Genomic DNA, 22,476 nt, shown 5'->3' on the forward strand with positions numbered 1-22,476 from the left:
ATAATATATAAGTATTATGTAAGTGTATATATAAATAAATAAGTGAAAATTGACCCATAACTAGTCAATAGGGAGAATCTGTAGCTAATAAGTTTGTCTTCTCTTACTGAAGCTGCACCCCAAGTTCTAAAATAACATGCAGGATTACCTTGAGCAGACTGGACTGTGTAAATACCAACAGAATATTGCTATGAATTTCCTTTTTGAATGGTGGTGGATGTGTGTATATGTATGTTGTTTTGGTTCTTCCTCCCTCCACTCCATAATTAGTTCTATGTCTTCTTATTCCTTCCAGAATGGGCTTCTATCTGCACTGCCTTATTTTGGCTGTTGGTTATGTATGATCCTGTCTGGCCAAGCTGCTGACAATTTAAGGGCAAAATGGAATTTTTCAACAATATGTGTCCGAAGAGTTTTTAGCCTTATAGGTAAGTGGAGTGAATCAGGGTTTGTTTTGGTTTACAATGATTTACTGCGCTTATAGTGCAAGGAAAAATAAAAATGATATTAGACATTTATTTTGTTCACATATTAAAACACTATGTTTTAGTGCCTGTAGTGCATTTCTGCACAAGATGGCTGGTTCTTTCTGAGCCATGCACTTTGACGGTTCATATTGATCAGATCCTATTATCTCCACCATAGTCTTATAACTATAAAAATTGGTTTGCTTTGCTGAATATCATTTCCAGAATTTTATAAATCACTGTTTCCAGTTCTGAGTTTGCAGTGAAAATAATTTTTTAAGCCTCCATCCCTTTTCTAAATGAATACATTTTCAACTTCAATCCAAAAACATTTACTGACATCATTACATTAAATGAGGAGCTATAAATCAGAGAACTCAAAGGAACCCAATAATCACATGTTTCAGACTGTTTTCATAAAGGTAAATTTTGAAACTCTCTAGGACAATTGCTTCCCCCCCCCCTTTTTTTTTTTAAAGCTCTTGAGTAAGTAGAGACCCTGGAAGTCTCTGGTGGCTATACTTCAGAAATTACATTGTAAAAGGACCCTATTAATACAAGATAATTCTGATAATACAAACACCTTCTGAGCAGCTACTGCTGGAAGGTGCTGTCCTGTTCTATTCCTTGCTTATTTCAACTCTCAAGAAATTTTTCCACACCTGCAAATGACCTAGATCCTGTTTGATTCAACCCAATTTTCTCTTTTTTGGCTTCCTATTCACCGGCTCTGTCCAATATGGTAGCCACTATCCACATATGGCTATTTACATTTAATTGAAATTTAAAAATAAGTTCTTCAGCTGCAGGACATACAAATACAACATTTCCATCATCACAGAGAGGTATTGGATAGCAGTGCTGTAGAACAGAGAAAAAACGGCAGCCCACTCATTAAGTCCCTTCCTGTTGCGTGTATTTTGTGCTTAACTGCCTATAATAAAATACCTATATTGCTATCAATTGCTAAAACCTAGATGGAGTGTTTTTCCAGTTTTCTTCAACAGTTTATTTAGTTTATCTTCTTTGGTTATATGAATTTTAAATCTCATTCTGTATCAACTATCACTTCTCTCCAGAACTGTATTTTTCAGTCATTCTCTTCCGGTCTTTGTAGAACTTTAGCTGAGTCTTGGTCACAAGAAGATTTAATAATATTGTGTAATGATATTTTCCTTTTACTTTTACATTAGTTGCATTTTGTGCGTTTTCCAGCAGTTTTTGTTTTGTCATGAAAACTGTAATTTAAATTGAGTCTTCTATGCAGTACAGCATTTCTACAGTAGGTGGCAGTAATATCAAATCTCAGAGTTACACTATATTAAGACAGCCCAAGCAAATACTAATACTGGGGCTTCTTTTCCTGTTCATAACTTTTTAACTCCAGGAATGATTGGACCTGCGGTATTCCTGGTAGCCGCTGGATTTATAGGTTGTGATTATTCATTAGCTGTTGCATTCTTAACCATATCGACAACACTGGGAGGCTTTTGCTCTTCTGGATTTAGCATCAACCATCTGGATATCGCTCCTTCGTGAGTACTAATATAAAGATTGGCTATGATTGACTTTACATTCATTTTTTTTATTGTGGTAAAAAATATATATATAACATGAAATATACCATTTTAACCATTTCTAAATGTACAGTTCTGTGGCATTAACTACATTCAGGTGAGAAGATGGAATGCAACCATCACCACCACCCACCTCCAGAACTTTCCCATCCTCCCAAACTGAAGCTGTTCCCATTAAACACGAACTCCCCGTTCCTAACTTCCCCACAGCACCTGGCAACCTTCATTCTACTTTCTTTCTCTAGAAATTTGACTACTCTAGGAATGACTTTAAATTCTCAAACAAGGGCACCCGGGTGGCACAGTCGGTTGTGCGTCCCCTTGGTTTCAGCTCAGGTTGTGATCTCAGGGTCGTGGGATCAAGTCCCCGCACAGAGTTGGCCTAAGAGTCTTTCCTTCTCCCTCTACTCCCCCGACTCTCATTCTCTCTCAAATAAATAAAAAAATCTTTAAAAAAATAAAGATAAATTTTTTTTAAAGATTTTATTTATTTATTTGACAGAGATAGAGACAGCCAGCGAGAGAGGGAACACAAGCAGGGGGAGTGGGAGAGGAAGAAGCAGGCTCATAGCAGAGGAGCCTGATGTGGGGCTCGATCCCAGAACGCTGGGATCACGCCCTGAGCCGAAGGCAGACGCTTAACCGCTGTGCCACCCAGGCGCCCCTAAAGATAAATTTTTAAACAAGATTTCAGTTTACATGATAACACATGAAATTACTTTTAAATTTAAACTTTTAACTGTCACCACCTCTGTACACAGTTTCCCATAAAAACATCACACATAACGCATGATAACTTGTGTCTGTCCACCCAGCTAGAATAGGAACTCTGAAGGCAGCTGCTGTCTTACCATCCTCAAGTCTCACCATGGTGCTTGGCACATAGTGGGCATTTAGTTGGATGGATGAATGCCCAAGATCAGACCAAGTTATTTGTCCAATTATTATCTTACCTATGTGCAAATATGTTTGTCTAGCACTTGATAGCTTGCAAATCACTTTCACAAACATTACCTCATTTTATCCTTAAAGCATTCCTAATGAGATAGATATTCTTCACCCATTTTATGACTAAAGAGATTCAGATTCAGAGAAGTTAAGTGATCTGTCTTATGCCACACAGTTAATAAATGTTAGAGCCCAAACTTGAACCTAGAATTCTTACCTTTATGCCCAGAATTCTTTTTACAGCTTCTTCTCTGGATATATTCTTTGGGCCACATACTTCTAGGATTCTTTTGGGCCAGTTGACAAGTTAGAGGAGGGGACTGTGTAAATATTTTAACCCAGAAGATTTGGTGCACTCAATTTTTAATGGATATGTATTTTTGGAGAAAACGGTGGTCCTGTACCATGTTTCCCCTATCCCAAATTCTTCACACCTGGACTACCACAGAATTTTCTGGTTCCTATTAATCCTCAGTCTCCCATCCCTTCAATAAGTACCTTAAGTAATAAGTCCGAGAAGGTTCCACAGCTCAGACTATAAGTGTTCCCTGTTCTCTGCTGAGTCCTGTCTGCCACTTTGCAGTGCCTTCTACTAAAGGTTCATTCTCAGCCCCTGTGGCAGTGCTGTTTCCTCCCCACCCCTCTGCACCCTTCCCAGTTCACACCTCAGTTCTCCATTAGGCCTTTCCAGACCATTAATGCCTACTTTTTTCTCTTCCTCTTCTCAGTGCATTCCGGTTATAATTTTCTGCTGGATGCATTTATATTCACTGCCTTACCGTGATTTGTAATGATTTTAAGTGTGACTCTTAATCTTTCTCATCTCCCCAATTTGAATGTAAACCTATCAGACTGAGACATGCTCTATATCCATATCACAGCTTCTGCACAAGAAGAGGCACACCCAGTCCATCCTTACTGAGTGGCTGATTTATATAACCATACCAAAGGAGTAGGAACTTCAGGGCTACATATACCCTCAATGGTGAGGAACCAAGAAATAAAACCAGCAACACTTAGGCAGTGGACCAAGAAACCATTTGATATCAAAGATAGCCTAAGCAAAAGCTCTGGGACTATAGGCACTGAGAGCACCGGGGCCAAGTCCATCTTATTGACCCCAGGCATACCAGAACCTGGCCCTGTGCTGGGTCATGGTCAGTGCTCCATCAATGGCACAAATGGAAGAATGAAAATAGCCTTTCACATTTGGTACCATGTTGAAGTCTTTCTAAAAAAATATTTGGGTATTGATTTTATTGTATGTCAATACTTTCCTTTAAAGCTCTCTCTTTACTGTTATATAATAAAATCAATTTTTATATTCACTATTAAATTTAAATACAGAATTCTCAGCCAGCATGGAAAATCCTCCACATTGTGGTCCCAATTTATCTTTATAACTTTATTCCTACCCCCCCCACCTGCCTCATCTAATTTGTATTCTTTGCCCCAGGTGAACTAAACTACTCTTTATATTCAAAAAATATCCCCCAGGACACACACACACACACACACACACACACACACACACACACACATCCTTTTCCACCTTTGGCCCTATGCTCATGCTAGTCTATATACCTGGAAACCCCACACTCTATTTGGATTCTTCTCATGCCTTGTAGTGATTAGATTCAGATAATGTATCCCTGACTAGATTCACTGGCCTGTGACCTCAGGGAATCACAGCCAGCAGCCCCTAGTAATATTAATTTTGATCACCCAGTCAAGATGTTGTAGTTTCTCCAGTAACTACTTACTTTTTCCCCGTTCAACTAATAAAGCATCTCTGGAAAATGCTTTGAGATCATACAAACATCCTCCTCATCGAGCTCCCCTCACCACCACCACTTAGATTTAGTATCTACTATTGACCCATGCCAAACCAGCGTTTACCATAGTAGCTTCAAAACAGTGGTATTTCTGCCCTGTCTTTCCCTCCACATTTATCAGTTGGCATTCTGTTGTAAGGAAGATCTTCCCTCCTCCGCCACTTTTTTATCTATCATCGGTGAGGACTCAGAGATTCCTAATTTATTTGAGTTATAATCCATTATTGTCACTGTGTTTATGCCCGCCGTTATCTCAGATTTAGCCATAGGTGTCCCTTCAAGCCGGCTCTTGTAGCCTATCCACAATCCCCCCACCCCTCAATGCCCCCCACCCTGCTTCTTTTTTGACCACTTCTTTATCGATGAAACAACTAGATGTTCCAGATTCATCTTTTATCTTCCCTGCCTTGAAATATCTTGGAATTAGCGATTTCTCCAAGGAACACTGGTTCCTTTAAGTGAAGAGTGGTGTTTAGAAACCAAGGCCCTGGCAGGAGATCATATGCTTTCATTACTAAGTTACGTTGCCTGTCCTAAACCAATGTAGTTACTACTTAGAAATCACTTAAAGCATTGTCTGTTGTCAAAGTTTTATTTACAAATAGAAACCCAAGTCCGCAATTTTATCAAATTATTTGTTTTACATCTTTTGTATGCTGAATATCACATAGTAGGCCTTGTTTTAACCTTTTTTAACTTTCTTATCTTTGGGATGTTGAAGTGATCCTTCAATCCTTCATAGAATTTTAAAGGTACCAGCACAGACTTGTAAATCTTTTTAGAGTGAATTGTAGGGACACCTTTCTCCACAAAGTAGCAAAAGATGAGGGCTTTAAATGTATATTACTTTTTTTTTTTAAAGATTTTATTTATTTATTTGACAGAGATAGAGACAGCCAGCAAGAGAGGGAACACAAGCAGGGGGAGTGGGAGAGGAAGAAACAGGCTCATAGTAGAGGAGCCTGATGTGGGGCTCGATCCCAGAACGCTGGGATCACGCCCTGAGCCGAAGGCAGACGCTTTAACCGCTGTGCCACCCAGGCGCCCCTAAATGTATATTACTTTTATTACGATGTTATTATTTCCTAATTCTAGTAAATGAAACTCGTTTAGTTATCTCTTCATTTCCATAATCATAACTGTTAATTAGAGAAATTGATGGGTTAAAGCTGAGTTCACATATCAGCTACATGTATATGTATTTAAAAAGCTCTAGGGGCACCTGGGTGGCACAGCAGTTAAGCGTCTGCCTTCGGCTCAGGGCGTGATCCCGGGGGTCTGGGATCGAGCCCCACATCAGGCTCTTCTGCTGGGAGCCTGCTTCTTCCTCTCCCACTCCCCCTGCTTGTGTTCCCTCTCTTGCTGGCTGTCTCTCTCTGTCAAATAAATAAATAAAATCTTTAAAAAAATAAAAAACACAAAGCTCTAACAAGTATCTGCAGGGACCACTGTCTGGCTCCGTAGAGCATGTGACTGTTGATCTCAGGGTGGTGATTCCAAGCCCCATGTTGGGTATAGAGCTTACTTAAAAAAATTTAAAAATAGGGGTACCTGGCTGGCTCAGTCAGTAGAGCATGCAATTCTTGTTCTTGGGGTCATGAATACAAGCACCTTGTTGGGCATAGAGCTTATATTAAAAAATAAAATTAAAGAAATAAATAAAAATTAAAAGTTTCTGCATAATAGTGAATTCCACAGGGTACTATGTAAATTTATATTGACAATAATATTGAGATTGAGGTTGAAAATATATTTGCTGAAATTAGGAATAAAAGGAAATAGTATATCTAAATGAGATTTTAGTCATTAAGATATTTTGTCCTCTCAACTTCTCTACTTTATACCCAAAATAATTTAAATAGACATATTTTAATATTTAGCCATACCTTATGGATATTATGTTAAGTATTTATTTTTATATATGTATTTACTTTCACATAATTCTTTCATGGAATTAACTACATTAACAATACATGACTGAATATTACTTTATCTCACTAATTTATACCTTGCTAACCTAATCATGGACCTGGGATAGAAGGACCTTCAAGACTCAGAATTCTAACAAAAGTTAAACTGCATAAGCCTACAGAGCCTATCATTCTTTAGCGTGGTTTGAATCTGGCAGTTGCTTATTTAACTAACAATGGTAACTACCTGCCTTAAACAGTAATATTTTTGTTGGTAATTAGAAATTTATAGGAACAATAACTGGTTATATACTAACTAAATAGCCACCCATTTTACAGAGAAAATGATACCTTCTTGAGTTAATTATCTTTATAGTGTTTCATATAATTAAAATCAATTTAAACTTTCAGAACCAGAAATAGATGTGATTAATTATTAAACCCATTAGCTATAATCTTGGCAGTATTTAAATTCTGAAGTTCAAACATCTTTTGTATAGTTTCACATGATTTTTGTCTTTAAACTATAAGTTTACATTAATTCCACTTTAAAACGTTTTGTGTTTTTAAGGTAATGCTGAATTACGTTTTTAAAAGTATAAGGATCTGATAATCAGAATAGTAAAAATATTACACTGTATGTAAAAAGTCTATTGTGATTAAAAAAAAAGACTCTGAATATGTCTTATCCTATCTAGCAATGTAATCATGTTTTCACATCCCAAGATTGATCATGCATGAAAGTTTTATTACAATGCCTGTCACATAGAGTGTGCTCAGTAAACATTTGTTGAAGGAATAAATCTCTGGTTTTCTTACAAGACCAAATGTCTAATGTTGAAGTGTCTACAATATACCAGAGTCCTTTGTCAAAAAAAAATCAAAACAGAGGGAAGAATTTTGTGAACCTTACAAGCTAGGAAATGCTGAGTATACTTATTGGTGAGTTAAGAAGTAAAGAAGTTTAGGGGTGCCTGGGTGGCTTAGTCAGTTAGGCGTCCGCCTTTGGCTCAGGTCATGATTCCAGGGTCCTGGGATCCCTTTCTAGGGCCCCTGCTAAGTGGGGAGTCTGCTTCTCCTTCTGCCCCTACCCCACTCGTGTTCGCACACACTCTCTCTGAAATAAGTGGGTAAAATCTAGGAAGGAAGGAAGGAAGGAAGGAAGGAAGGAAGGAAGGAAGGAAGGAAATTTCTGACACAACACAACAGAAGTAAGAACCCCTTGAAGCTGAAGGAGTAAAGGCATGAGATGTCATTTCTGAAGAACAGAGGATAGAAGAAGCCTAAGCAAACTGCTGCACAGTGACCTGAAGCATGTTTTTGAGATTTCCAAAGTAGGAACAAAGACTGATTACCCAAGAAAGGATTCAAAGAAATAGCAAATAATTAAAGGACTGAAATATGTTCCTTTATGCTACGGATTAGAGAGGAATCTGGAAGGGATTTCTCTTGAAGTGAGTTACACAAAATGACATTGTTCTGTTTTGTAGTTTATAGAATGATAGAAAGTGGGAACCAGAATGGATTTACAGTAACTCCTCCCTTACTACTCAAACTACCCAGGAGCACCAGCATTACGTGGGAGCTTGTGAGAAATTGAATCTCAGGCCTCACCCCAGACTTGCTGAACTGGAAACCTACATGTTAAGGTCCTCAGGTGATTCTTGTGCCTCTTCAAGTGTGAGGCCCTGGCCTAGTCAACTCCTGTCATTCCTACAACAAACATGTCTGGAGGAGCTGCTATACATTGAGCACACTCTACATGACACTACAAGAAATAACACCCAGCTCCTGCATGAAGGAGATTAGTCTAGTTCAGGAAATAAGCAGTAAAAAACAAAAACAAAAACAAAACAAAACAAAAAAACCTGTAATATATTATGATAATTCATTCTTTTGACAAATATTTATCAAATGCCTGCCAACTACCAGCCATAACAGACACAGCCCTGGCCTGTATAGCTTTTTGTCTAGGGTGGTAGAAATGAAAGGTTCACACAAATAAAAAACTTTCTGAAGAAAAAATGAGAGAATACAATAGAGGGACGCCTGGGTGGCTCAGTTGGTTATGCCTCTGCCTTTGGCTCAGGTCATGATCCCAGGGTCCTGGTATCGAGTCCCACATTGGGCTCTTTGCTCAGCAGAGAGCTCGCTTCTCTCTCTGCCTGCAGCTTCCCCCTGCTTGTACGCATGCATGCTCTCTCTCTCTCTCTTTCTGACAAATAAATAAAACCTTAAAAAAAAAAGAATACAATAGAGAGATATAATGTAGATCAAAGAGTAAGGGAAGGTCTCACTGAAGAAATGACATTTAAGCTAAACGTCTGAGGAATGAGTACGAAGTTAGCCAGGCAAAAAGGTAATAGTGTTCCTAAGAGAAGAATTTACGTGAGTAGAAAAAGAAATCAGTGTGTGTCTTAGTCTACTTGGGCTGCCATAACAAAGTAACATAGACTGGGTGGCTTAAACAACAGAAATTTATTTTCTCACAGTTGAAGTTCAAGATCAAGATGTCAGCATGGTTAGTTCCTTGTCAGACTCTCTTTCTGGTTTGCAAATGGGCTGCTTTTTGCTCTGTGCTCAGATGGCCTTTCCCCAGTGTGTCTGCAGGCATGCACACATGTGTGCAGAGAGAGAAAGAGCTCGTGTCTCTCACTCTTCATATAAGGGCGCCCATACAATAGATGGGACTTGACAATAGATGAGACCTGAAGAGTAAGGAGAGATCAGGCATGATGAGTTCCAGGCGTTCTTCATGTGCGGCTGGATAGATGGATGTGCCACTTATTGGAATTGGTATACCGGAAGGAGGAGGAGTCTTGAGGGAAGATAAAAATTTCAGACGTGTTAATTTTTAAATATTTGTGAAAACATCTAGAAAATAGTAGTTATAGGCAGTTGGATTTATGGATCTGGAACTCAAAAGAGCATTCTGATTGGAAATGAAAATTAGGGAATAATTATCCACATTTTGAAGTATTGAAAGATAAGAATTGCCTTGGGAGAGAGTGACAAGTGATCCCAGGACTGGATCTTGGCAAACACTTGGCACCCAAAAAGAGGGGCAACAACCAAAAAAGGAAACTAAAAAGGAGCAGTAAGAGAGATAGAAGGAGAACCAAGAATGTGTTGTCAAGAAAGCCAAGATTATCCAGTCTTCAATTCAAGAATGGGCTCTGGATAAGAGATTAAGATTTAGGAGTCAACATATGGGTAGTAGATAAAGCCATGGAATTGGATAAAATTATTCAGGAAACAGTGAAGAAAACCTTGGGAATTCATCAAGAGAAAGAAGAACGTGATGCAAGGGTAATCGGAAAGAAGCAACAGGAGAAACAGAAGGAAAATAAGTAGACATTGGGATCCCCAAAGGGAGGGCTTGATCAACAGTGTCAGACACCACAGAGAAGTCAAGTCAAGCAAGAGTGAAGATGTTCCTCTCCAGATGGAGAAATTCATTAAACATCTTGGTGAAAATGCTTTCATAGAACAAGGAGAAGGAAGCTAGGCTGCAGTGACTTAAGGAATGAATGGAAAGATAAGGAAGTGAAGACAGTCAACATAAAGCAGTGGTTTCGAAAGTGTGATCCTTCATCCGTCTGCATCCAAATCATCAGGCGTGCTTGTTAAAAATAAAGCAGTATAATTGACCACAGGGCTAGGGAAGGAATCTGCATTTTGTTGCTCGTCCAGGTGGTTTTCATGGACATTAAAATTTGAGAACCACTGCCAATAAACAACTATTTCGAGACCATAAACTATGAAGGGAAGGAGAAAAAGCTAAAGATGGACACATATTGATGGAAGATTGTTTGGGGTGTTTTTTAAGGTGAAAGAGACCCAGACTGTTAACATAGTGAGAAAAAAAGTCCACTAAACAATGAAAGGTTAAAGCTGAAAGAAAGAAGCGACAATTACTGGTTGGTAGAAGCGAGTGAGGGAGGAATGAAATTCAGAGCCCAAGTGGAGGGATTAGCTTTCAAAAGAGAAGAAATGAAAGGTAGTAAAGTGGGTTCAGTTACAGAAAAGTTTTGAGGTGAGTGAGATGAGAACTTGAGAAATGTAGTGATTCAAAATATGTCCACACATTCTTCAACACGTCTCCCTTTGGAAAACGGGGCCTGTTTCCCCTTCCCTTGAGTGTGGGCTGGATTTAGTGACTTGTTTCTAATGAATATGGCAAAAGTAGTGATATCTGACTAGGTCATAAAAGGCATCACAGCAGCTTGCTTGCTCTCTGTCTCTCTCAGATGACTCAACTACCATGTAGGGAGGACACTTAGGAGCCCTGTGGCAAGGCCCACATGGGGGAAATTGAGGCCATCGCCAGCAGCCACACAAGTGAGCTTAGAAGTGGATAATGCAGTCCCAGCCAGCATGACTGAGACTTCATGAGAAATTCTGAGCCAGAACCACCGAGCTAAAGCACTTCTACATTCCTGACCCACAGAATCTGTGAGATGATAAATATTTGTTGTCCATAGCTGCAAGGTTTGAAGTAATTTAGAGTGCAGCAGTAGATAACTAACTGAAAAAGCTTGACTGTTAGTCTTTGATTTCTCTGCGACATGGGACTCAGGTTCATTACTGAGACTAAGAAAGAAGATAGGTGGAGAAAAAGACTTGAGAATCATGAAAGTTTGAACTAGCTACTGGGAATTGAGAGTTTGGGCACAAAAGATGTCTAGGCTGTGTTATCTCTCAGATGGTTTTAGTTGAAGTACTAGAAATCCTAATTCAAGCTGGCTAAACAGCATAATCTATTGATTCACTTTAGTGTAAAATCCAGTGACAACATGCTGCAGGCAAGAGTTGACGTCAGCTGTCCGCTAATATTATCAAAGATTCATTTCTTTTCCCTCTGTAGCTTGCATGATATTAGTTTTATCCTAAGACTGGGTGTGCTCGTTAAATCACACAATGAAATGATTGCCAGTAACTACCAGAATTGCAAGCTTCTTTACTAACATCAGTCAAGGAAGAAAAGGATCTCTTTCTCTCTCAACCGTGGAAGTAAGTCCTGGGCTTCATTTTGATTGAACCGGAGCAAGTCACATATCCACCCCTGAACCAACCCCTATGGCCAAGGGAATACCATTTGACTTTAGGACAGTTAGCACCCACCCTGAAGTTAGAGGTGAAGGAGTCAGTATCCCCCAAACCTCATGGGAATGGACGCTGAGGCCACTGGAATATCCGCTACAACACATAAAGATGTGAACACAAAGAACTCGTTTTGAAGATGAAGCAACTCGGGTACAGAAGAGTTTTGTGGCTTCCGAAGTCACCCCTAGTAAATGGCAGACCTGAGACTTGAAACCAGGTCTCAGCAACATGATTCAGGGATCTTTCTGCTACATCAGGTTGTCTTTTGAAGATCTTAAAAGGTAGTCATTATCTAGTAGTTATTTTGAGAACTCAGGGAAAAGAACTCATTGCCAAGAACAGGTACATACTCTAGTTGCCTCGGTTTATATGACTTTATTTTAAAGCTAAGTAAACAAATAAGAGAAGTAAAAATGGTAAGGAACATAAAATTGGCTCACTAGCCAGCTAGCCAGAGAAGGTAGTAAGCCACCCGCTCCATTTCATGGAGCTGAAATGTAATTCAGGATTCATCAGGTGCCTTCAATCCTTCAGAAGCTCTGGAATCTGGCAAGAGCTTCTGGGAAGGAGAAAAAAAACCAACAAATATACATAGTACCCACCATATAAGATTGTTGCAAAGATTAAATAAAACACACATACACTCAAATATACACTTAGCTCATAATGTAGTAAGTGCATTTGCACATTACGCCGTAAACTATTATTTTCTGGCAAACTTTGAGTCAGGCGCCATGACCAGGGTCACAAATCAATCCAAGTAAAATATTAAAGGGATGATTGGGGAGCTCTTAGAAAAGAAAATACTGATTACTAAGGAGCAACCTTTGGATCATTAATAGCCAAATAGCAAACAGCCAAACTAGTAAATATGGTCTAGTTTCTCGATATTTTTAGCCTCATACGTAGAGGGAACACAGTATATCTGGTACATCAGGATTTCAACTAGATCTCCCGTGATAATCCTTGAGGGATTTGCACGAAGTTGCACAAAGATGAATTGGATGTACAATTAGGTGGGTGTGTAATTACTAAATTGCAGTGTCATAGCATGCTGATTAATGGATCTAGTCATTGAACGAACACTGTGCCAGGCACTGTACCAAATGTTGAAGACACAAACATGAAAGTAATATGGCCCCTGTTTGCATCTGTAGAAGCTTCTGGTAGCTTGGAGGGTGATAAGGTCATGTCCTGAAGCATATACTAGATGATGGGCAGGCAGGATCCTGGAACTGGGCTTCAAGCATCAGCTGAGTGCTTGAACTTCATATCTTGAAGACTCTGTGGCAGCCCTGACATTTTGTGAGTCATAAGTCAAAAAAAGACATTTATCCGGATATAGTATGAAGCTAAACAGTTTCATAACATAAATAATGCCAACAAGTAGTTGTAGAAGTTGGGAGAATTGTAAGTACATATATGCACCAGATTTGTGGTTGTGATCAACATATGTATGTATGTGGACAACATATGTAACTTTAAAAAATATATCGCTGTACAAATGCAAGGTAGTCTCATCCAAGTCAAAATTACTTCCCTCCCTTATATTTTGATTCAACCCTTCAGATGAGCTTGCAGTCTTTATTTTCCAAATACAATTTCTTGGTTCAAAGGATGCGAGTTGTTTCTAGTTCTCCGTGTCTTGGTTAACTGGGGGAAAATGTTTGTTTTAAAAGATTTTATTTGTTTATTTAATTGACAGAGAGAGAGAGGGAGAGCACACAAGCAGGGGGAGTGGCAGGCAGAGGGAGAAGCAGGCTTCCCGCTGAGCAGGGAGCCCAATGCGGGACTCGATCCCAGGACCCTGAGATCATGACCTGAGCTGAAGGCAGGTGCTTAACCGACTGAGCCACCCAGGCGCCCCTGGAATACATATTTTTTTTACCATGTCTTTGCTTAGTTGCTTTTTCTTTGGTAACAGCTGAGGGCCCATGTACTGGATAACACTCTGATAGTTAGAACAAGAACATTTGAGGACCAGAGACTTGTAAGCATTCAGTACTGGAGCTTATGGTGAAAAATTAAGCTTGAGAAAACTGGTATTTCCTACAGATTGAATTCAGTGATGATTCTGGCAGCATTATAGATTATAACCTTATAATACTAAGTACTGATTTGGAATCAGACAAATTGGGTAACATTTTATAGTCTTTCTCCATCTGTAGTATGGAGATAGCAATCCCTATCTCATCGAGTGGATTTTACTATTAAGATAGGATATATATAATATACTTAGAGCCACGACTGACATAAGGTTTTCAATAAACAATCAGTATTCTTATTAACATAAAGATGTGTTCGTGGTATTTTCCAAGACTTTTCCTCTCTAGTTTAAAATAGAGATTTTCTGTGGATAATTTCGTTGATCAGATACAAGGGAATTGGAGAGATTCTTAATGATTAATCCCACAGCACTCTAGTACTCCACCAGCACAGAATGCAGACTGAGTCTGTACAACGTGTTTTTTTCCCAGCAGTCATCCGCCTTTCATGGCCCTTCCTGGCCAAGTGTAATATAAATACTTGAATGAGTTTCTTGGTGCTGACATTTAGGATTTCACAGTGTTCATCTGCACTTAATATCTGTCACTGAAAAGGCCTGGCAACTTTGCAGTTGGTTCCTCCTGCTGCCAAGGTGTTAATGGTTTAAAAAAAAAAAAAAAAGACAGGTTCTGCCAAGCTTGGTTAATTTAAGATACACTCCCTAAAGGGCATAAGCCAAAAAGACCTGTGTCGTATGCTTTTGTTATTATATCCAGTACAAATGAGTTTTGAGCATAAAAATTTGTGATGTTTGTAAATCATTGACTTCGGTTCAGCAGGATGTTTTATTAAGGCACAGTCAACTCGGGCTGCCATTCTCAGTGCCATAGACTAGGTAGCTTAAAAAAATAGAAGGTTATTTTCTCACAGTTCTGGAAACTGGAAGTCAGAGATCAGGGTGCCAGCATAGTCAGGTTCTGGTGAGAGTTCTTTTCCTTGCTTGCAGACGGCCCCCTTCTCCCTGTGTCCTCACATAGCCTTTCCTTGGTCAATACTCACAGAGATCAAGCAATTTCTCTCTATTCTTAGAAGGCCACAAGTCCTATTGGGTTAAGACCCTACACTTATTTAACCTTAATTACCTCCTGAAAGTTGTATCTCCAAAAACAGTCACGACAGGGGTTAGGGCTTCAACATACAAATTTTGGGAGGACACAGTTCAGTCCGTATTATGCACTTGTCCATATGCAAAATAGGGAGAGAAATTGCAGATTAGTCATCTGCAGCCAAGATATTGGATCCTAAATACTAATAGAAATAGTAGTATCCCTCAATAAGACTGTATGGACTAATAAGTATTGAGCTTCTTTAATTTGGACCAGAACTGTATTTTATTTTATGATATCACTGATTATTTCATGAAAATGAAAAGTTCTTGGGGTAGCTGGGTGGCCCCGTCAGTTAAGCCTCCGACTCTTGATTCTGGCTCAGGTCATGATCTCAGGGTCCTGAGATCAAGCCCCGCAACAGGCTCTGCACTCAGCATGGAGTCTGCTTGTCCCTCTCCCTCTGCTACTCCACAGCCCCCCCCCCACCCACTTGCACTCCCTCTCTCAATCTCAAAAAAAAAAAGTTCTAACTGGACTTTTTATATACTTAGATGAATTTTATGAAAAATAAATTATAAATGCCATTTACTTAGTTAACCAATTTTTAACTCCATCACCATCTTTAAATTTTCTTGCTAAAAATATCAAAGCTCAGGGGCCGCCTGGGTGGTGCAGTCGTTAAGCGTCTGCCTTCGGCTCAAGGCATGATCCCAGGGTTCTGGAATCAAGCCCCACGTCAGGCTCTTCTGCTGGGAGCCTGCTTCTTCCTCTCCCACTCCCCCGCTTGTGTTCCCCCTCTCTCTGGCTGTCTCTCTTTCTGTCAAATAAATAAATAAAATCTTTAAAATAAATAAATCAAAGCTCAATCTAATGCACCCTCGTGATTAGAGTCTAGATACTATCAGTGTACAGGAAATACAGGGAACATAAGATTATGCTAAATAATATCTCAGGGATGCAATCTACAAAATACAGAATGTAGGACTGTCTATAGGACAAAATCCCAGTTTCTTCAATTAAAAAGAGAGAGAGCAATAAAAAATGAATAAACTATGGATACGCAGAACTTGGGATGATATTTAGCAACCTCAGTATGTAATCCAAAAAGTTGCATAGTGTGTGGTTCCATTTCTATGTAATTCCTGATCAGGAATCAGCACCCTTTGGAGCCAGTACCCAAGAAAGGTATTTGTGTCTGTGGGACAAAACTCCAGCAGCCAGCTCAGGGGTCCGTGGACAGGGCCTGGCACAAGGGCGGGTCACATGCCACTTCTCTGGTCAGCATGTATTGAATGAGCATATATGTAGTGGCCCTGGAAATAATAAAGGGGAGTAAAACAGGAGTTTGCAGTGGGACTATGGGATCAGAATTAGCAAACTTGAATTATAGAATAATTACCTCTTTTTTTTTTATGGTTTGATGTAAACTTTTTTTTTTTAACATATAATGTGTTATTTGTTTCAGGGGTACAGGTCTGTGATTCATCAGTTTTACACAATTCACAGCACCCACCATAGCACATATCCTCCCCATTGTCCATCACAACCCATAGAACTAATTTAAGGACAATAAAGTTCTGGGAAGACATAGCTCATTCTGAGCCGAACTAGACAAAGAAAGCTTCCTGGAAGAGGTGCTAAGCAAGTGGTCTCGACAGAAAGAGTATGGATTTCAGAGAGCGAGTAGAGTCTGAGTAAAGATAACTAAGAGGAATGAGCATAGCAGATGTGAGCAGTTGGAATGAGAGCTCTCTCATTCTGAAGTTACGTATTACACAGCACTAGGTAATAAGACTGGGTAGATGGACCAGGGCCAGGCCATTGCAAATCAGACAAAAGATTACAATCTTCTTAGGGTAAGCATGAAGCCATCCTTGTAAGTTTCTGAATAGGGGTGACCTCACAAAATTATGATTATTCAAATTAAAGCTTATACAGTCTGAGAGGCAGTTCAACCATATGTAAAATGTCCTTAAAAATGTTTATTCCGGTAGATTCTGTTTCTGCTAGTGACATGGTTCTGTTCACTTTCTAGAAATTCATCACACTGTATGCTTATGGTTTGTGCACATTCCCAATGTATGTTATGCTCAAAAATAATGTTTTAGTGTACTTGGTGGGTTGTGGGGGAACTCACATGGGACCAGCAGATATGTTACATGTGTACGTCTGTGAACCCATGAGTGATAAGGGAAATAATCTATCACTAACGGGCCAAGGTCCCATAGATGGTCAAGAGTAGAACGAGGAGTCACAGATCTTTAGGTCTCCTGATTAGCAGTTCAACATGACTTCTTTATGGAAAATAAGCATTTCATTCAGCCTCCCTTAGTCTACGTACATTCCTTATGTATTAGAGAAATCAACAGATCATTAGCACTTTCCAAATACAAGCAGGAATTCTTTCTTTAAAGACTCACATCTGAACATAGCTAAGAATATCCCACTCCTCTAAGCTTTACCCTTAAAATAAATCAGCTTTTCCTGAGCTTATAAAAAATGCATTTTTTGTTATATACACACACACTATATATACCAAACTTGTCTACTTCTGGGAAGTCAGCAAGTACTTAGCTATAAGCATATACATAGTAAGTAGAACAAGTAAGTGGTGAAATTGTTACGTTCAATATTATCTCATTTCTATAATAATATATTAGAAGTATATACATATAAACAAAAATAATTAGGCTATGTAGCAAAGTGTTCATGTTGATTATCTCTGTATGGAAGGACTATAGGTAATTTTATTTTCTTCTTAGTTTTTTTTTTCATTTTCAACAATGAAATGGATTTTGTAATCAGGAAATAAATTCTTTTTTTTTTTTCTTGCTAAAGAACCTTAAGACGCATCAAGCTTCCTACCTAATACAGGCATGTACGAAAATCAACCTCCACACTTTTCTAAATCACTCTAAAAATGACTTTCATTTCAGCGGCTGCGTTCCCCTATATAATGTTAGAATGCTTATTAACTATTGAAATGCAAGTTTTTCACCAGCTGACTATATTCAGTCCAACTTAGTAAGACATTTCATTTAGACATGAAATTTCACAAGAATACGGAGTATGCTGGAAGTAGTACAGCTCTCTGTTGAAGAAGCTGCTTAAATGTGTACCACAATAATAAACCTCTATGCAAATGTTTCTACAGGTATGCCGGTATCCTCCTGGGCATCACAAATACATTTGCCACTATTCCAGGAATGGTTGGGCCTGTCATTGCTAAAAGTCTGACCCCTGATGTAAGTAGATAATTTGCTTATAAACTGCAAAGGTCTGCACAGTTCACTTGAGCCTGCACATCTGTGTCAAAATTGAGTATATTTTAATTAAGAGTAAAATTCTGAATGTTTATTCTTATGCAATTCTTTATATAAACAAAAAGCTAAATGCCATAATGGACAGGAAAGTATATTTTCAAAGAACACTCCTTGGTTTTTAGACGAAACAACAGAACTAGTTCAACAAAGATGTTGTAGCTGACGCCTCACCAGTACTTAAAAGTGGTGATATGATATTATACAAGAGAAATGACGTGTGTCTTTGGTTGGATCAAAGAAAAACTGGCAATGTAAAATTATTCAAGAAGTGGATCCACACTGGTGAGGCATCAGGAACTCATGTGGGAGTGAGTAAGAAACAGGGGAAATGATCACCACTGAGAGGAACAGAAGACTTGCGAAGACACGGTAGGTGTCTTCACGTATTGAAAGACGACCACATGAAAGAGAGTGACTTACTCTTGGCAATTCCACAAAGACAGATGAAAAGAAGTAAGGAGGACACAATAGGAAAATTCTCTGTTTCAAGGTGTCTACTATATGGAATGGGCTGCCTTATGAGTTAGCCCTGAAATAGTCAAACACGGATTCTACGGGCATTTCATGAGTGATTATTAATATACCAGATGCTGAGGATCCAAAGGTAAAATGCCAAGCTTCTACGCTTGTGAAACTCATCATTTAGAGATTTTTTTTTTCACCAAAATACATGCATCCCAGATAAGCATAACTTAACAACAGAGTGCTTTCTTTCTCCATGATTTTCCTTTTTTCCTAAATGAATGACTTCACACTAGCTTCCTAGTGCCTTTCCTTTTGCTTCCTCATTGCCAATTCCCCTGCTTGTTTTTTTCTTTTCTGCGTGCTGCAGATGTAGCATTCTGGTTTGACTGACGTTGCAAAATCCAAAAAATGGTTGTTTAAGTTAATCACATGACCCAGAAATTAGCTAACTGCCTGGTGTTTTTATACCGCTGTATTCTACGCTGAACAATTAGTTTTTGTTGATCTCATAACTGGCAAATCCCATCCATGTCCTGTTTTGTGGGCCATTCAGGAGCTCTGTGTGCCAGGCCTCACACCTGAAATTTAAAGTCCATCTGAACTCATCCTTACTTGATCTTGTATCTCCCACCTAAGATCCTTATATCTCCCTCCTAAGAAATGGGGAGATGATGGGCAGGCATACTTCTTTCCTAGTAACATGATTGAAAGACATGCCACATATTTTATTTTGAGTAAACTTTGAGTAAATGGTATTGTAAAAATACACAAATCCTAAGTATACGGCTGGATGAATTTTCAGAAAGTTAATACAATTGTGTAACCAACACCCAGTCAAGAAACAGAACGTTACCTCTCTTGCAAAGCCCCTGGGTACTCCTTGCTGCCATTCCCCTTTCACCCTGCCAAGAGGAGCCACTACTCTGACTTTTAACACTATGGATTAGTTTTGTGTAATTTTGAGCTTTTATATAATGGAATTTTATGTAACACAATCATTCAATACCTACTCTTTTGTCTCTGGCTTCTTCGTAACATTTCATCTGTGAGATGCATCTGTGTTGTTGTATTTCATTCATTCTAGTTGCTGTAGAGTATTCCGTTGAGCAAATACAACACAGTTTCACTGTTAATGGACATTGGGTTGTTTTCAGCACGAGGCTTTTATGAATAATGCTACTGTTGTAACAGTCTTGTGACCCCACCTTTTCTGTAAAGCAGACTATAAACAAAATTTTTTTTCATGTGGATGTTTTTCTTTCTTCCTGTAGAACACTATTAGAGAATGGCAAATAGTTTTCTATATCGCTGCTGCTATAAATGTGTTTGGTGCCATTTTCTTCACGCTATTCGCCAAAGGTGAAGTGCAAAACTGGGCTCTCGATGATCGACATGGACACAGAAGCTGAAGGAACCAATAAATAATCCTGGTCTCTATTAATGAATTTTTCTTTATCATGTAACCTAAAAGTGCCTTTGATATCTTAAATGTGTATGCATTCTATGTATAAGAAAAAATTGGATGAAATTTTTAAGGCTTGTAATCATGAAATGTCACAAGTTGCCAGATTAGTAAAATTAGCTGTTTTTAATGATTAATAACGTGTATCCTGGAACTTACACTCGAGGGTCACATATCCGGCTGTAAATCAGGCAATATAAAGTAGGGGAGTTCTATTTATTTTAAGGAATGAGCTGAAGTGAACCCCTCTATACCTTTGCTTGATTGAACTAGATAATAATTCTCAGGTCTTGGTAAACACCTGTTTTTGACCATTTTCCTCATAGAAATGATTTGTTGGGGGCCATCCCTGACCCTTAGGTCTCAAACGGTAGCATCTGCACAGAGCTGCCAGCCCCGGTAGAATTCGGCCTGGCAAACACACAGAGGAAAGCACGCCCCGGCAGCTGCCAAGCATTCCCTCCCTGACTTCAGGGACGGTGCCCGGCATTTATCAGAGGCAGCATCCAAGACCAGGGTCAGCGCCGGTCTTCAGATGGCGTTCTTCCCCTGGGGCTGTTCGCGTGTCGATAAAGCTGCAAGGAGGTCCGGGCAGCAGGATCCACGGCCGTGGTCTCGACGCATCCTCACGCTTTTCCCTTCCCGGCACTCTGGACTTCTGATTGGCATGTCACCGGCAACAGAACGGTGTGATGCCCAATGAACCACAAATAAAATCATCCTTGATGAAAACTATAAAATTCCAAGTTCCTGTGTTCTCTGGGCTTCTCCAGAGTAAGTAAACAATTTTTTAAACCTCTCACTTTGTTTTCCATTTGTCTACATGTAAGCTTCTTGTTGCAGCTGAAAGTCGAAGTGACTTTTATTTGGGCCACATCACCTACAACCAGTGGTGGAATCATTCCTACTTCCGGTTCCTGAAATCATATTTTACAGTTTTTCCGTGAACCGTCTTCCAGTGGCTTTGGAGCATGCTCTGGGGGCATTTATGTGATTTAGAACTTGATTTATGTTTTGTTATGTTTGTTGAACACTACCTGTAACATTTTCAATAAATGTTTATTCATGTAATATGATGTGGATACATTTCTGTAAATTTATTTTTAAATTTGTAAATAGCTTTAAGTTGCTATAATTGCTATGGTGATATTTATTTTATAAATCATCAAAATAAACATTTTTGGATTGGTTTTTGGATCTGACAGTCCTATGGGACTCTCTAGTGTCTCGAGTGGCTATTTGACATCTCTGCCGTCCTCATCAAGCCACCAGTCTACCTCCACGGGCCCCTCCCTGTGCCACCACCAGCCAAGGAGACTTAAGTCTTCTAAGGGAGAGAGCATGAGGAATCTCTGTTGCCATCAGGCTGCCCTTCCTAGCTCTGCAGAGGGCCCACTCTTCTCCCTGAAGTGTATGCCTATGCCGCAGACTGTACCCTCTCCTATTTCCTCTAAGACCTTCACTTAGAATTCCTATGTAATTCGCTTCCTCAATCTCCACCTCTCTTGTTCTTTTCCTTCTCTCTCAAAGACACTCAAGTCTTCTCTAGCCTTAAAAAAAAAAAAAAAAAAAAAAAAATTCTTCTGGGGACATAAAACCACAGATACAGAGTATCTCTACCATGATATTCAGGAAAACGGAAACAGTGGTTACCTCTGGAGAGAGAAAACTAGGCAACCAGGGGTAGGAAGGAGAATTAATTTTCACCTTACCAAATGTGGCAGTGTAACTATTTAAATTAAAGCATCATTAAAAACAAAAACAAGAAACAAAACACCTATTGCTCAAGCTACTGTGTAATCACCACCAGGTTTTCAGCTGCCCACTGGACATCCCCGACTGGCTACCTTCTCAGCACTTGGGACTTCTTTAAATCCAACCTCTCTCCCTCACCCCCACCCCCAATAAAGCCACTGTTCCCCTCACTTTCCTTATTCTTGTTAGGAGCTCCATTTCCCCAGTCACTTCTGCTTGCGCCTGGACTCATGTTTTATTCCCCCTCCTCCAGCCTCCTCCTCCCCGTGTTCAACACCATGTAGAATTAACCAACTGTCTTTTCCATTCCAGGTTTTCAAGTCTCTGGAATTTGTTTTAATCCCTCTCCCATCTTCTAAATACCATCTCTGTGACTTTTGTTTCCACCCGGGATAAAAAAGCTAAAAGGTCTCACTGCCCGGAGTCTGAGCTTCTGCCCAACTCCCCACCCATGCTGGGGTGTTGGTCCCAACACACCTTATCTCCCTGATCAGGATATTCCCCCAAGCTGAACCCCCCTCCACCCCCCCACC

At 39.5% G+C, this 22,476-nt stretch overlaps 1 protein-coding gene across 1 annotated transcript in view; it reads left to right on the plus strand.

Moving 5' to 3' along the window:
• SLC17A5 (solute carrier family 17 member 5) overlaps nt 1–21,385 on the plus strand; it is a 45,404-nt gene extending 24,019 nt beyond the window's left edge. Inside the window, exons 8-11 of the mRNA XM_045803788.2 lie at nt 296–428; nt 1,855–2,002; nt 18,093–18,183; nt 19,998–21,385. Of these exons, the coding sequence (XP_045659744.1) occupies nt 296–428; nt 1,855–2,002; nt 18,093–18,183; nt 19,998–20,135 (510 nt within the window). The 3' untranslated portion in view covers nt 20,136–21,385. The remainder of the gene's footprint in view (nt 1–295; nt 429–1,854; nt 2,003–18,092; nt 18,184–19,997) is intronic.
• Nucleotides 21,386–22,476: the final 1,091 nt, after the last annotated feature.

Source organism: Ursus americanus, chromosome 29 (genome assembly GCF_024610735.1).
Source record: "Ursus americanus isolate L20-20 chromosome 29, mUrsAme1.1.p, whole genome shotgun sequence".
In the NCBI taxonomy this organism is placed as follows: domain Eukaryota; kingdom Metazoa; phylum Chordata; class Mammalia; order Carnivora; family Ursidae; genus Ursus; species Ursus americanus.